The 17,618-nt window shown below is 31.9% G+C and overlaps 1 protein-coding gene across 1 annotated transcript; it reads right to left on the bottom strand.

Moving 5' to 3' along the window:
* Window positions 1-15,265: 15,265 nt before the first annotated feature.
* Window positions 15,266-15,847, bottom strand: LOC124368584 (gustatory receptor for bitter taste 66a-like). The gene has a single exon (XM_046825826.1). It carries the CDS (start codon window positions 15,845-15,847, stop codon window positions 15,266-15,268), a length of 582 nt encoding a protein of 193 aa, XP_046681782.1.
* Between the last annotated feature and the right edge of the window lie 1,771 nt (window positions 15,848-17,618).

The following is a 17,618-nucleotide window of genomic DNA, read 5'->3' as shown; positions in this document are numbered from 1 at the left end:
TTATAAAAATATTTTACCTATAAAAATAAAGATATTTTAACTAACTACAAGTACGTTTTTGTTATAGAATAATAATTAATATTTTAAAGGAACCAATCTATTTTTAAAGTTTCTCTAAAATAAGTTTATTCTACAATTCTGGCTATCAAAAGAAACAATATTTTTGTTTTTATAGCCCTACACTACTGATTAGCCTTCAATTTACCGATCAACCTATCAGCTACGTCTGACGCGGATATAATGGAGAGCAGGTCGGCTGATAGGAAACGTTTGACGAGTTTGAATGGATGAGGACTTTTATTTTGTTTTTACTTTCGTTTGTTACCCTGGCCACATTACTTGAAACTAATAACATAGTAGTATATACAAAATAAAGTCTACTTTTGCTACGTAGGAAAAGTTACAAGGTAAATGACATTTATATGTATAAACGTCACTAAAGTCAACATAACAGTCTGGCATATAGCAGCAGTGACTTATGACTTTTTCACTGTCACAATACTCTATAAAGACATTTTGTCACTCAGTACTACTGTATTTGCATTCTGTAGAAACGTACAAATCAATAATACATAAAACGTTTCAGATGAATACTTTCTGTTTTTAAATGGATTTATATCAATAACCATAAACATTATTATAATATATTTAGGATAATTTGGAAGTTTAGACAACCGTGTTTTCGATTATCTTGCCAGTAGTGAAGTTCATATGGAGTGAAACGTTAATTGCGCATGAACTCAAATATAAACAAATTAAATTCTCCCACTATTTAATTCCAATAAATCTACAAATACTAGAAGTTTGCTACCTAAAATCCTAGTGTATTATATTTACAAACAGTATGTCTTTACTAACTATTAGTACAGTGAACAACGTGGTATAACGTTGCCTTGCACACTTATCTGTTGCCATTTAAAATTTTTTGCTTCCAAAGTTATTTGTATAACCTTTTTATATTTACACTCCTTGATACACGGAACCTAAATGTTTATATAACCATACAAAGAGATGGTTAAAATATAATGTATTACATTTTTACTGGGTCCATCTATCAAAATCTGACTATATTTATCTTTAGAAAACAAACTATATTGTGTATATTTACGTATGGTATACTAAAGAAAAACATTAGATTCGTCTTGAATTTTTTACAATATTGCGTAAGGTAAAATTATAAAATACCGAAAAGATTTTGCATAATTTAAGTATGGGTAACAAACCGATTAAGAAAACGTTTGGTACAAAGCCTGCATACCGTTCTGCCTTCGATAAGTACAGATTATTACTGACTAATACTCCTACTATTAACAAATAAAGTTTTATTCGTTTTTACAATTGTTTTTTTTATTTTTATTTACCTATCAAATATCATAACGTTAAGTGCAATAATAATGATATATGACAATGACGAATAATAGATACAGTGAATTAGTTTCAATTTTTATTTATGAACCTGAACAATTGTTTAGAGTGGAAGGAATAATTCAGGTGTAACTTAGTATTGTAAAGTTTTTTTATCGAAGAAGATTTTGTATCAAGCATTTCAATTGAACTTTTGTGTCAGATATGTATCTCCGGAACATTGATTAGTAGTTTAAGAAAAGTTAAAAACATATTTATACCAATTATGCATAGGAAACGTGGACGGCTTCAGTCATTTCTACTATATAAAAATCAAAACATAATTCTACTTCACTATATCTTTGATTTTACAGTACCGTATGTGTAACAGTATGTGTAAATACATTAAATGGTAGTCTCTATATAAAAGTGTCAGATTTATCCTCTAACTATCGTGTAAGCAGCCATCTCGGTAACTTTGTTGTTGGACATTTTCTATCGAAATGAGATTTGCGCTTCTTGTGACAAACATGAGGTAGTGACCGAACTCTATTTCTGGTTGCCTCCGTAAAGTCTCTTACCTTAATATTGTTGAAAGAGCCTTTATAGCTGCCTATCACAGTCCTAACGAGACTGAGAGGTTTTGTATCATAGCCCATAGAGCCTTGAACTTATTTTACTCTCAAATTTGCTTCTCAACTATAAACCCCTTGAGGCCAAGTAAGAATTCTATGTTCACAGTACTCACAGTTAAGCTCATTCTCTGCAAAGGGTTATACCTTTAGCTGAGCATAGGTTTAATGTAACTGTCATGTATAATTATTGTACTTACTATCCGATTAATCTTTATCATAGTATAACCTAGAGAAACCTTTATTGAGCTAGGTGGGTTAGCGAACCTTATTTGGAACATTAGATTCAGCATTATAAATAAATAACAATCGCCAATATCTGAGTTAAATAATCATGATAATTTAATTTATAGATTACACGTGTTGCTATCTCGATTTAAACGTTTTGGTGTGCAAATACCAAGTATTCGTATGTCCTAGACTTTTTTAACTATATAAAAGGATAATCGAAGAATAAGTTCAGTGTGATAAATAATTGATTTTTCATATTTTTATTAGAGTTCATCGTGTATTGTACATTGCAAGGCTCCGGCGATCACTCAGGGAGAAAGTAGGCGTTGGATCGATTTCCCTGTAAAGTGTGTAGATAGTTTTTTTGTTACGTTGGAATACAGTTTTAGAGCGTAACCCCGTTTATTACGTGATCCATTTAAAACTCTTAACGGGAAAACAAGTACTAGCCAAGCAGAGCACAATTTTAAAATCGTAAAGCAAGAAAAGATTAGACCTATAATGTAGACATTTAAGTATTTTACAGATAGTGTTTAGGTAAACATACGTGTAGATCAGTTCAAAATACTAGAACTACTCCAGACCGGTGGCAAACAAAGTCTATCACGGCTAGATAAAATCCACCATAAATAATGGCCTGAAAACATGCTACTCTGTAATTAAAATAAAAAGGCTTCATTGAGTGACAATATTAATTTATATTTAATAAATTTGTTTAGAAACAAGGTATTTATACTTTACAAGCCGGATTGGTCCCTACGGTAATGAAACATTACCGGATGAAACAAATATACTCAAACGTGAAATACTAAGCCCCGTTAATAATCTTCCTATGTGTGTTGTTTTGGATTAAAGACTTCAAAATTTGACTAACTATATATAAATTCTAAATATGCAGGTAAACACACAAAACAACGTAGACCGGTGGCCAACAGGTGAAATAAACATTTAACACACATTAAAAAATCTAAATTGTACGGCGATATTATTGTAACAGAAATTAAATTGTAGGCGAGGAAGTTGTCCCTTCACATGGAGATCTCTTGGTAAGATAAATGTGACTTAAGTCCGCTCAAATTTCCAAAATCATGGTTTTGATAACATAAGGTTCTCACTGCAAAATTATTTGAGTAAAGCATTGTTACATAAAATGAGTAATACTTATCTGGTAGGGCGGACCAAGCACAGGTCCATTTGTGAATACACCGCGGCACCGTGAGCCCAGAGCAGGGGTCGAGATATATAACGAGAAGTCGGTGGGTGAGCGTCATCGGTATTGAGTCGCAGTAGTGATATTGTGTCACCACGCCACCGCTCACATACCAACATCCGGTACTAATTGAGTTCATTACTGACAATATATACAAAGTTAAAAGTACACTATTACTTGAAATAAAAAAAAATATTTTGGCACTGATTATATTGATGTTAAAGCCAAATATAATAAACCTCTGTTAATTACATGGCAGACACTGTTGAACTGTCGACTAATTTAATTTTCACTTAATGCATTAAAAACTAATTATGTGATATGAATGATGTGTTACTTATAACATAAATATAAAGTGACACGTCCATGTTATTATAAATTAAATACACAGGTAACTCAATGGTTATCACTGTTTTAATCTCATGTTTAAACACTCAAATTTAAATGCTGATATATCACGACAGCTTTTCTTCAACAATTTAATCCCTTTGTGGTAAATACATTATTGGAAGTTTTGCTTTTATAGAAAAGTTTGAATGTAAATCTTTGCAATAGTAAAATACTTAGTTAGACCTAATATTCCTATAAATACGGTGTATTATTACATCAAAGTGGACAAAATGACGTTCATGTATATTTCCTGTATCCATCAAAACTACTCATGTTGAATGTTTTATGGAACACTCTGAGGACATCACTGTTTGTTGCTACAGGAATACTGTTCCGTGGTACAAGATGCAACCTCTACAAAGTCCCGCACAGTTTACGTTTCTATGACGATCGGACCTCCAGTTAAGTATTTTTTATTTACGTATTTTGAACATCCCGTTTGTACTGTATGACTTATAATAATAAGCAGTCCCTATAGTGGTATTCCATAGCCGACAAAATGGTGGGTTTTTAATGAAAAAGGAAACCTTCGCATAAATATCAATAATTGCGAACAAACGCCAATACACACTACAAAGATGTATGTTATATAAGTCCCAGGAACACCGAAATCATAAACTTTTTAAATAATTTTTATCGTCACTACTTATAATAACTACTTGCTATCATTTAAAATGGTTCAGGGCATTCCACTATAATCGTACGATAGAGAGATCGCCTTGTCATGGACTCAAGGCACGATTCGTAAGCCTGTAAGATAATGTCGGCAAGACCGCTGTCCCCACAGCGCCGTCCTGGTCCTCATCTTATCATATTGTGACCGGGAGCAGTCTCATTATTAAATGAGGGGTACCTAGAAAACCCCCTTTGTACCCCAATGGCAGTAGCTGTGCGGCTCTGAATCTCATAGCGGTATGACCGTAAGCGATCTTGGGTTAAAAAAACCCTTTTTACCCCTTTGGCGACCGCAGTGCTGCAGTGGACCTTGCCTCGATATGTTGTACAATCGGTCTCGTATTCTAGTCATCAAAGTCTAGGTTTCTTTGCCAATCTGTTCACCGTTGACAGTGTGTCGACATCGCTTTGGAGGTCTTCTCTATTGTAACCCGTTAGTGAGCGATTGAAAGATGTTTTCCCTTGAAACATGTATCTTACATCGATGACAGCAACTGTTGTAGTGGAGTGAGAGAGTTGTCGTAAACTGCCCTATCCGGACTACCCATGGACATCGGTTGAGCCCTTGGAAGACTTGATCGAGCTAGCTCGTCGTGTGTTTGGTATGTAGCGAGAACAAGGTCGTTGAGTTGGCATCATTACACAAAACCTTTTATTGTAACCATCTGCTGTTTACCTTTCTAACCAGGTCTGGCAATTTATTGTTAACTAGTAATATCATAAACCTTTAATAAGCAACCGAGCCGTGTTTGCTTGTTTTCATTGGTGTTAGTATAATTTTGATTCATGCTACATCTAAACTGGATCTTTATATTTTATGTCATCCCATTCGTCTCAGTCTTGTTCTTGGTTTTGTGGTGCAGGATTTGTTTGATTTAATTTTTATTCTACTGCAATCTCACTCTGTCTGATTCAATCCCAATACTCTCACGAGAATGACTAGCTAATGGTGTCGAGAAAGCTCGTACATTTAAAATAATCCATTACTATGGTTTCTTGTACTAACAGATTTTCAGACTTACGTTATGCAAAACAAAACGTATGTTTAGTCTTACCCTTCAGCAACTGGTAGACATTTTATTTAGTGGAATATGAAAACAAATCGTTGGAAAAAAACTAGCGATATTTTATATGTTTGCATAACATACAAATAATAAAAGCACTAAATATTTATTTTTTATTTCTTGAAAATATAGTAAATTTAAATTTCCTAATAAAGTTTTAAGAAAAATCTTTATTTTATCAATGATTGCTAAACATATTTCACGTAGATTTAGGGTAACACTAATTTTATTGGAAAGTGCAAAAAAAATTATTCCGTCACTTAAATTACCAAATTAATCACCAGAATATATAACACGTTTAACCACCCGGAGAAATAAACCTGTTAGTTATATTTTTTTATATCACAGCAAGGTCTAAAAACTAGAAAAACTTAGTTTATTATAGTTCTGAGAAGGCAGTTGCTTATTTACGAAAAGATGAAGGTGACCTAGCCTTTTGCTTTATGATTATTTCAAAGAGTAAACATGTATAAAGATAGTAAATCCATTAATAATCTTTTAATGAACAACCAATCGTCCATCAGTACGAGGTACCTCAGTTTCGTTGTCATTCATTGTCATCTAAGATGACATTATTTTTCATTCTTATTACTTCTAAGCTTTTTTGTTATCTCAGTAGTATGGCACTAGTTCAAATACGTTTTTTGTACTGCCTTGAATGTTTAATTACGCAAATATCTTCTATGAAGTCTTGCTTTCTGCATCTTAATGTTTTGTGTGACTGCTTATGAGTTCGCAAACTCTTGCAGATATTAAATTTTGTTTCTCCACCATAAACTGAACCATAAGGCCTACATCGCGGAATCGTGTCGTTCTTTTGTCTTATATCTTTCAAAAATCAGCCTAGAATAGTTATTTCCTGCCTCATAAATATCATAATTACTTTAACAGCTGTTTCTCGGATATAAGAAAGATTTTATAGTTATATGCGTTCTGACACGTAACTTTCATAATTTTTAATTCAATACTTCATAGATCTTTGTGGTGTAGTGTACCCTTTCCAGTATTATTTTCTCTTTTCAACATTCCATTTATTTTTTCTATGGGTCGTTAGCTTAATTCGTGTTGACGGTGTGGTCAGGCGTGTGTGTCCATTTAAAGGTAATTAACCCTTTACCTTCAACCATTTAAAATAATTACAGAATTTATTGCAGCAACATATCTGCTCCTTGATCACGTGAATACAAATACGTGTACATTAGTAACGGTAACGAAATGTTGTATAAAGTACTCCATTATATATTCCATAAATATTCCATTATTTCACGTACAAATATTTAATGCGTGCTTTAAACTAAGAACTAAGAAGTTAAATGTTCTAAAAACTTAAAACCCTTGAAACAATTACTTGCATACAAGATATCTCCCTTTTCATAAAATCCTGTAAATAAAATGTTACACGTGTTCAATTAGTACTATAACAATAGACTGAAACTTAGTTAACAGCAACCAAAGGGTCAACAGTGGCCTTCAGCCCTTGCTCCCTTGACATCGGGAACCTCATTACTAAGTTACAAACTTGCCATTAGAGCATACATGTTACAGTAGCTAAGGGCTACATTTATACAATGTTCATTTATCACATTCACCCTTCGGCTACCTACACATGCGGGTAATTACCGTTGTATAGCTCCAAACGTTAGCCAATAGGATTGTGTGAGAGAGGAGTGTATTACATGGTTGTAATGACTTCTTGTAAACTCCAGTTGTCTTACTACAGTTTGGATCATTCGACTAAATGTCGAAGTTCCACATAATATTTATACAACATTAATTTATGTAATTGAGCTAAATTCTTCATTTAATTTTAAATATCACTGCCGTTGAAGCCCACAAACAGGAATAAAGAGTTAGATGAGTTTTACAGATCAGTAATAGAAAACAAGACAATAGACAAATTGTTAAAAACAACTAGAGAAAGAGTTGTCACTGCAGTACCTCAGGGGTCTTTATTGGTCCAATCTTGTTTTATATTCATCAATGACCGTTTATATATCCAGACCCCCAACACGATGTGACAATGCAATACCGGATGGAATTAGGATCATCATGTAGACGAATATTCATATTACTTTTTTGGGTAAACGTTACCAAATGATTGTCGAACTGTTAATATGGTTCCACAAATACCTAAAATTAAACATGGAATAATTAAAGTTTCTCAGAAACAATGGTAATAAACTCAACTTATATTATTATGGCCAGTTATTATTTAAATTTATAAAGTGGAGAATATTTCTGTCCAAAGGGTGGTATTAGACCATAAAATTACTGAAAATATCAGGATAGAAAATCTTATATCCTAAACTTCACTGTTGCGTACTAAATCGAGTTTTATTAAAACTGATTGCTATAGTTTTATTTAATTTTCATTCTCAATAAACCTACGGTAAGCTTATCTCGTGCACTGGTAATAAAGTTAAATAGAGAAAAATGTATTACTGACCAAATTTATCTCAACATTGAGATAAAGTTTTTTACGGCTCCATCATTCTTTTTTTATTATAGTGTTTTCTCCCTGAATAGATAAAAACATTAGTATAATACCCGTAGTGGAGAAAGGCTTAGAGATCAGACACTAATCCCAGCTTGTATGAGAAAGATGGGTGCAGTCTGGGGGTGCGCCTATAACGAACCACTACAGAGTGGGGAAACTATAGGATCTCTAAAGAAAAAATATTAAAGGTCATGTGAGAGGAAATGAGAATCAGTATTAAAATACCGACTTCCAATAGAGACTACCATAGTTTGTATTGATATTTCCTGTATCTTTTGATTTTATTATAATTTACGTATAAACTGGCTAACATGGCAACCGCGTTAACATGGATCCGTTTCAAACGTATTTAGTTAGCCGGATATATATTTTATAAAAAACATTTCTGTAATTTTTCAAATCGCAATATAACCAAAAGGTAAAACCGCAAGTATAGTAAAAAATTGTAAAATTATGTAACCTAATTAGATATATGCTAAAAAGTACTTAAAGTAGTGAAAAACTGACATAGTTTGCCCACATTCTGTCATAAATTGGTTAGAAATACAATAAATTTTAGGTTTGTATTTTATCCTGTTTAACTACAACGACCTGTGACCACAAGGGCTATTAGTCTTTAAAACTATAATAGTTGAATAGTTATAGTCTTTTGTATAGAATGTTTCGAACTTAGACACAAAATCTATACAATACAGTTCATTTATTTTATATAAAAATACAACTACCACAAATTTTAAATTTATTTTTAAAGGACGTAATTTGTTAAAATAATCCAGATGACTTAAACTAACCTTTTAACGATTGTTTAACATTTGTGTACATATTTATTATTTGTGGAACATAATCAAACATGTTTAAACCTAGAAACCAAATATGAAATTTCATACTAAAATATCCATTAGCTTATAATTTATTTACTTATGTTGATGAAAAGAGTCACAACTAACTTTACGACAGATTTCGCAGACTAACTCTTGCAGATAAACGAGCTTGCTTACCATTACGCTTCGGCATTATGAGTTAACATAATGACTGACGAGTTTCGTGCTCGGTACTCAGTCACTATTTTGAAATGAATACACCAGGGGTTATTCAAATACAAATAGGGCCAGGAGCTAATATGAGATGTTGCAAAGTTTTGTCACATATCATATTCCCTTGTGACTAGTTAAAAGTGCCAGGCTAAAATTTGCAATTTTGCAGTCTCTTATATTAAAATCTATAAGTTTTCATAAAAATTAGAGAATGACCTAAAGGTTGCACCAGATTACTCGTATGGATATATACTGTCAAGAAAAAATATATAGATTTAGTTTTAAGTAATTTTAAATATACAACAATGTATTAATAGCTTACATACACAATTTCATTTTTTTTTTTTTTTTTTGCAAATAACTAAAAAAGGAAAAATAATTTTAACGTGACAAGCTACTTTATTATATTATACATTTAGAAAAGAACAACCACAAAAAGTGTTTTGTTATTTCTCTCATAGGTAATTATTTTATGACACATTTTGTAAAAATACGCACAATTGTACTTCACAACATTTTATAATAATGTTAAAGCAACTGACTCTTACATGGCAAGAAACTTAAAATAAATATTTAAATTATGGATGTACCGGTAAACAGATGATTGTAGGATCCATAAACAGTTTCAAAACAGTTAAAAAACACTATTTACTAAGAAATATTTACACACTTTTTTAAATTTATTTACACTTTTTCTATTTACAAATTTGCTATTTACAATTTCACTTCTGTGGAGTTCGCAAATTGTCAGTCATTGTAACTACTACACACAATAGCTAAACACGTAACAACTGAAACTACTAATATTTACAACCACAAAATAAAATAAGATCGAGTCTGCTGATAATTTCACATGACAATTATGAAATAAAAATACATAGACCTCAAAAATAAAAATGATATACATATTAATTATCTACAAATATACTAGGGAATAAAAAAATATACAACTTTACGCATTTGACGTCGTATTTATTTAAGAAAACGACGACTATCAAGGAGATAATATTTCGCATATGTCACCGACACCAATATTTTGCCGCCTGGTACTTTTCAGACACGATCTATGGCGGCAATATATTGCCGCCTGGTTTGGAAAGGGTTAAATACATAAAGGAGATATATTGCGGATATTGCGGCTAACAGATATTCAGTGAAATATAATAAAATATCAGAAAGTCACTGATCTAATAACATAATTCTTACATATTAGTAAGAAATTATTCAAATTTCTTCGTTAAAAAAGATGATAATGCGTGATATTCCACTGTTATAGTACCATAACTTGCAGTTATCCATTGTTTGTTATCTACTGAGTTAGAAATTATATTGCAAGCATATATCTGTAAACACATTACTTTAAACCAATGTACAGTATTAACCCAAAATATGTTTGGTATAACAAATATTGTGTATTTAAAGCAAAACATCCACAGAAAATAACGAAAACTGCTATCAGCGCTAAACACTCTTTGTACATCATAAGATACAGTATAACCTGAAGTAAAATTCCGCATAACGTTAAAAGTTGTAGTTTTTAAGGAAAGTATGCATAACTCTTAAAGTGTAATAATCTATCAATAATATAGTAATTTACTAAACTACATGACATTAAAATACTACAAGTTGATTCTCTCCCAATAATGTGGAAGAAGAGATGTATAATATATTTTACACTCCGTGCAAGTTAACATACATAATAGTGACATTACATTAAATAGTGTTGTTAATAAAGTTTACGTCTATTGTTATTTATTATACCAGCAATGGAGAACAAAAACAGAATCTTAGATTTTCTAATCACTACAATATGCTTTAAAAAGTCGTATGGTGGGAGGGGTCAATTAATTGTGATTGATGACTTCAACTACAGATCATTTTTATCTTACTTCAGCGTCTGAAATCTATTACATTTTGAACCAGATGAGGCAATGAGAGTAGCAATTCACTTATAGTAAAGGTCTGTTTACTTTAAAGTCTAGGGGTCGAAAGGATAGGTAATTTTGAGCTTATTCGTCGCCGACTATTGTGGATCTCTTATGACGATCATGACTCAAGATTCAAAGAGTCACGTTTATGTCAGCATCAAGTTCCATATTCTAGTCTAAGATTAAGGTAAACTGGAGCTAAATTCAACATACGTTATTAATAACAATTAGTTGCGCATGATCTTCAACGGATAGTTAACACTAACTTATTGGGTAAAATTACTCACATAATAAATCAGTATTATTTTAAATAGTAAAAGTATGAATAGTATTAAAGCCTATTCACATCGTTATATACTGTTTTTGGAATAGTTTTTTTCAAAGTAATCATGTATAAAATGTTAATTAGTATCAAATTACACATTTATTTTGAGAAAACGATTATACGATTGGTAGTAAAGCACCACTTCAGTATAGAGTGTTAAGCTAGAAACACTAACGCTCTACTTGTTAGTTTTCTAAATTATTTTAGGTAGTCTACCGATATTCGCGTATACTACCTGTCCCGTCCTATGGAACTGTGACGTCAGCAACCTTCAGCAAGATTATGCGTGCAACTACAGTCCGCATAAACATTCGGGATAAACAGATTCCAATAAACCTTACTTAAAGTGCACATTAATTTAAAATAAAGCACTGATTCTAAAACGAACATTCCTTATACACTGGGTATAACACACTATATACACACTGATATATGGTTTAATTAGTGTGTCTTTCAGTGCAGTAATTTCAACAAACTTGTAAACTTAAGAAAGCAGTATATTGTAAAAATTGCTTTACTACTGATTTATGCAAAAACGTAATCAACTTTTGATATATATTCTGTGTACATATTTGTCACATATCCACACACACACACACACACACACACACACACACACACACACACACACACACACACACACACACACACACACACACACACACACACACACACACACACACACACACACACACACACACACACACACACACACACACACACACACACACACACACACATATATATATATATATATATATATATATACATATACATATATATATATATATATATATATATATAATTATTATGAGCATGTGTATGTAATTGAATTCCTCCCATACAGCTGGACCGATCCTAATAAGATTTTTGTTTGTCTTCAGGTGGATTCGAGAATCGTTTTTATTTATAAATTTAAGCTGTTGAAAATAGAATTTTGGAGGTGAAAGATAACTATTTTAAAGAGCCTGCACTTTTTAATTACAAACTGAAAGTAAGAGAAAGTTGCGTATTTTAAATATCCAACACTACTTGAAGGCGCTATGATTTATATTCGCCTTTAAAATAAACTTCTGGTTAAACTTATTTAAAGCTTGAGTATTATACCAGTACATGTAAGTGTAGCATACGTCTTTTTTATAATTGTGTAGTTCACAGGACACGTCAACATACAAAAATTTTAAAATCGTCCATAATTCAATTTATAAACATAAGCTGTAATGATCGTCTTGAAGTAGTTTTCATTATTCATTGAACGTTACTTAAATTACTGTGTGTGTGAAAATTAACTTGTCTATTGTCATACATTACATATTTTAACTGTCACAAAAGATCATTTCAGTTTTGTTACCATTACTCAAAATTGTATCTACAAATCCTAATCCAAATAATTTTATATTTGTAAAAGTACCTTTATTTCTTTGTTTGGCTTATACGCATAACATTTTCAACTGTATGTGTTAGAATTTGACGTAGACATTAGCATAGCGATAAATATAAACTTTTTGACGTATTTTCTTTATCGAGACAACTAAGCAAACTCACCATTGGCGTGGGAAATACAATTCACTCCAACCAGCAATGGTCATACACGTGTTTCTTCATTCGTAATTAACCTTATTTAAGGTTTTTGTTAACTACTCAAACCTGGTAACAATTAATAAGATGTGGCTGCTTTATATTAAGATAAATGTTTACGATATTAATTGTACTTTGACCTTGTATTGTGTACTTAATATTCAAACTAATATTAGCCAACGACAAATAAATTCAACATGGCTTTTATTCAGCTGGAACAAGCATCGGCTGCATTGGGCGTCCTGAGTCCATCTTCATTCTGGAAATAACGTAAACTTCCGGTGTTCTGTTCCTACTGCCGAGTTGATTTTCCTAATACACAATTCAAACTTTGAACTTCGCTCATTGTCAAATTCCAAAACTAAAAGGTCCTAGGATATTTAAAGTGGTTGCAATTAGAATAATAAGGCCTGAAAAAGAAAGACACCACTTTTAAAATGGTTTTGTAATGATAGGTTCTTTCTGTTCAGTTTTTGCAGCACGGGTAATTCTTCTCACAGTAGTTATAAAAAAAAAAACAAAAGTACTTACATTTTTAACAATAAATTACTATATGAACATGACTTTTTTAGGGAGAAACCTTAAGCGTAAGAGTGGACAGAAAAATTATACAACAAAATATACACTGCTATGTAAATTTAACATTTCTTGGAACATGTGCACTATGATTCAATTAAAACCTGTGGACATCTTCATTATTTAGTAATACTTTTTTAACTTATGTACAATTAAGGATAATACGTGTTATTTCCTCAATTGCTTAGGTTACATTCTACAGTTTTCTAAATGATTAATAAGGCTTCTTGTGTTTAACCACGAAAAGATTAAAAGACTGTCATAATTAAACTGATAGGAGTATTTTCATACATATTTCAATATAATCACCCATATTTCACATACATACTTTTAGTTAAGCTATCATTTGTACCGTTAATTGGTTAATTAAATTTCATATAATGTAAATTTCGCAACCTAGTCAGCCAGTATAATTTAATATTATTTTTATCCAGTGTTCCTTAACTAAATTATGGGCTGAGTAACTACCTAATTGGCACGCGTATGAATATTTTCTTCTAACCCTTTGTAGCAGCCCAACTATGTGACCGAGCAGACCTCGCGCGATTTGTCCGTAAGTAAAAGTTATCTTTTCGTATTATTAAATTAGCCCTTTGATGCCAAACATACAAAAAATGAATGTAACGTAAAGTAAAGTTGTAAATAGTAAAGTAACGTACCCTTGAAGATATTTTATTTGCTTGATTGAGATAGATAAAAGTTGTGGCGTCGTCCTTAATGGCGAAGACGTTGTTATAATAAGTAATTTGTATCATTAAATGGCTAATACCGTCGCGAATTTGTTTTAGGCGAGTTCACGTAGCTCAAGTAGCTGATGTATCTCATGTGTTGTTTGAGTAGATGGCTACCACTTTCCCAACTTCTACTCCTCTTCTAGAAATAACCGTTCTTAGACTACAGTTTCAATGCCTCGTGCCAAGACAGACACTAGGGTGGTGAGTCTACATATTGCGAAGGGAAGTTAAGTCTTATTGTTTTATAAAGTAAAACATCGTAGGCATAATTCCATAGAACACTGGATATTTTAGGCCCACCTAGAAAATATACTTTTTTAGTTCTTGTATACTAAATGGCAGCAACGTGGCAAGGCATATATTTAATTTAACATCCAAAAGTGGTGCTTGTAAGTTTCACAAATTAAAATATACTTATAAGTAAACTTTGCAATTCGAGTATTTATTACTACGACCTCAGAAGTCACCAGCCCTATGTGTTATCGTCAAACGGTAAACATTCATCAAATTTGTATCGTAATTATTAGACAATATCTTATTTAATCTTGATATAAAAACCATAAAAACCAAAAATTATTGATGAAATGGAAGTAATAACGTTATTTTGACAGATTTATGGGATTAAGGCAATGATTGTATTATTTATAAAATATATAGTAAGTATATAATTGGTGAAATGTACTAATTATTTAACACGTATATCCTTTACATCCATTTTAAAATTTACAGTTTACACATCTTCTAAACATGCACTAGATGTTTAGTTCCAACCATAATTCCAACATTGTTCAATATATATATATATATAATATATATATATATATATATATATATATATATATAATGTGCAGTGCCACTCACAGTTTTTATGATAGCAATATAAATGTAACTGAAGTCTCTCTTCACGTATAACTAATACCAGCAACAGTTTCACTATACCGTATTTACTTTATATATAAGACTTCTTTGTATTGCAGTCTTTAGCAACTAATAACACCATACACTATAAAACAATGTACATTGTTAACAATGCTAATTTTATTTGTTTCATTGAGTCTGAAATTGAATGAGTATTACCAGATTAGTAGCCACAGTAGCAGCCATCGATGTCAACATTTGTCTGTTGACATTCAAAAATCCTCCTGCAGAAAACTCGAGGTGTTTCTTTGTCAACTGGAACAAAAATGAATTCAACTGTTTCCTCAGTCCCGGGTTTATATTTGGGTTGGTTATCAGCTTGCTGATTACTGGTTTCGTCTCCTGAGCCACTCGAGTGACATCAGAGCTTGAGGAGACGAGCATCCATAGGTAACATGTCATAGACAGTGTCCAAAATATTGCTATGATAACTCCTGTTTCGTCTTTAATTACAAGATGTATGAAGATCAAATATAGACAGGAAGTGACACGTAGAAAGCCATAGAAGATGGAGGCCAGTAACGGGTCACTGTAGAAATCATTGGCTTGGCCTACAGCATCACAAAGCAAATGGTAAGCGATCATGAGAGAGTTGATCCTGTCATTGACGTTACGATCCTGATTGTGACGTATATGTGGTGGATTCCGTTGTCGCATTGACTGTCTATAAATGTCATTGTTCACTTCTTGTGTAATATTCGTGTGGATCATTCTAAATCTTTCGGCTATGCAGTGAGTGATAGGTTGAAAATGGATCAACATACAAGTTTGTTCACATTGTATGATAATGAAACTAACTGTATTCAAGCCATTCATTATTAGAGCTGTGTGATTTTCTGCCAAAGATACGATGTTGTCTATGCGTACTACTTGAACTAATATTGGAGCGACTACTGAGATAGCAATGAGAGCACTAGTTTTTACACTCAGACCAAATGTAGTTGTCTCCAGTTGAAGTTTTTGATCAAATCTATTTAGACTATTGCAGATGTCTAGGAACGTTGAATACTTCCTGCCATAGCTGTTGAACATTATTACTTTTATCCATATGATAGAGACCGAGATTACAGTCGCAGTGAAGATAGTAGTGTTGGATTCTTTTTTAGCTGCTAGAAAGGAGTATCTGTTTGTAGTGATCATGTAAATGTTGAAACCGTAAAACGTTACTTGAAATAGAGTCACAATCAAGCCCCAACAGAAAACTGCTGGAGAAAATGTCAGCTTCTTAGCTCCTGACGGTTGTATCGTATACTTCAGAGGGAATCTCATAAATACTTGGCAAAATAAAAGATCTCTTTCCGAAATAACATTCATATTGACACGAAAACTAAGTTTTACAGTGTAAATAATTCTATAAGTATACACATGTATTTCAATATTTATAAAGAGTAGAAAGTTTTAACGGGATAGTATTACATTATAAAAAGCTAGTATAATTAGGGGGTATATTTTGAGATATGTAAAAATGTAACATATTTCATTTTCCTAAATTCGGGTTATAACGAGTGTATGTGTGTATCGATACAAAGCAAAACATAGTAGTTTAAACATCACTGTAACCATCGAGTGTCTTGCTTAATACCATACAATAAAACGATTTGTATACTCAATATCTTCTAGTGGCTGTCAATATGACTGAGTTGATAAATTTTCCATTAAAATAAAACCAAACCAATATTCATGAACTTTTTCACGTGTTGCACACTTCATCGCATCATTTTGTTATTGTATAGTTCACAATAGGTACACGTGTGCGATTTCAAAAATGTATATTGAATCTATAAAGTTTTAATTAAAAAAAACCCATTAAAAATATGATTTCTCTATCATACTCATACAGTTTAAATTTTAACAGTTACAATTTGTGTTTTATAATTCAAACATCCATAGGAGTTGACATATGATTGTGACCTCTTGAACTATTTATTTCTTTATTTTCCGATGTAGCAGAACAATGATAATTGATACTCATGTGCATAATGCTCTAAAGAGAAAAAGATGGGTTCATGAAAATCAACAAACGATATGCCTAGAAATGACGTTGTAACCTCTACAAGAAATATATTTATGTTCTTCTAACACTTGATCTTCTGTCCTATAAAAATTAACATTGTCACACACGTGACTTACGCACTCAATATAAGGCTTATCATGAAGGTCTAATATACAATAGGTTTAAATGTGGTTGCGACACACAGATGAACTATACTTTTTATATATTTTATTTCTATAAATTAGTTTCTAATTTCACAGATAAGGCGGTATCCTGTATGTTACTAACACTAGTATAGTGCGTTATACATAAATCACTCACATACGAATTGCCCTACGTCAGTGTTATGTAGGTTACATAATGCAGTTGGATTATTAGCTAGATAGCTAGGGAGTAAATCTGCTTATATCTACTGACACAAACAACCTAATATTTCGTAATGTAGGAACCACGTGGTATTAACTCTTGAAAGTACATTTCTTAATTGCA

This window comes from Homalodisca vitripennis, chromosome X, assembly GCF_021130785.1.
Source record: "Homalodisca vitripennis isolate AUS2020 chromosome X, UT_GWSS_2.1, whole genome shotgun sequence".
In the NCBI taxonomy this organism is placed as follows: domain Eukaryota; kingdom Metazoa; phylum Arthropoda; class Insecta; order Hemiptera; family Cicadellidae; genus Homalodisca; species Homalodisca vitripennis.
The sequence above is the reverse complement of the archived record's forward strand: the minus strand, read 5'-3'. Positions and strand labels throughout refer to the sequence as shown.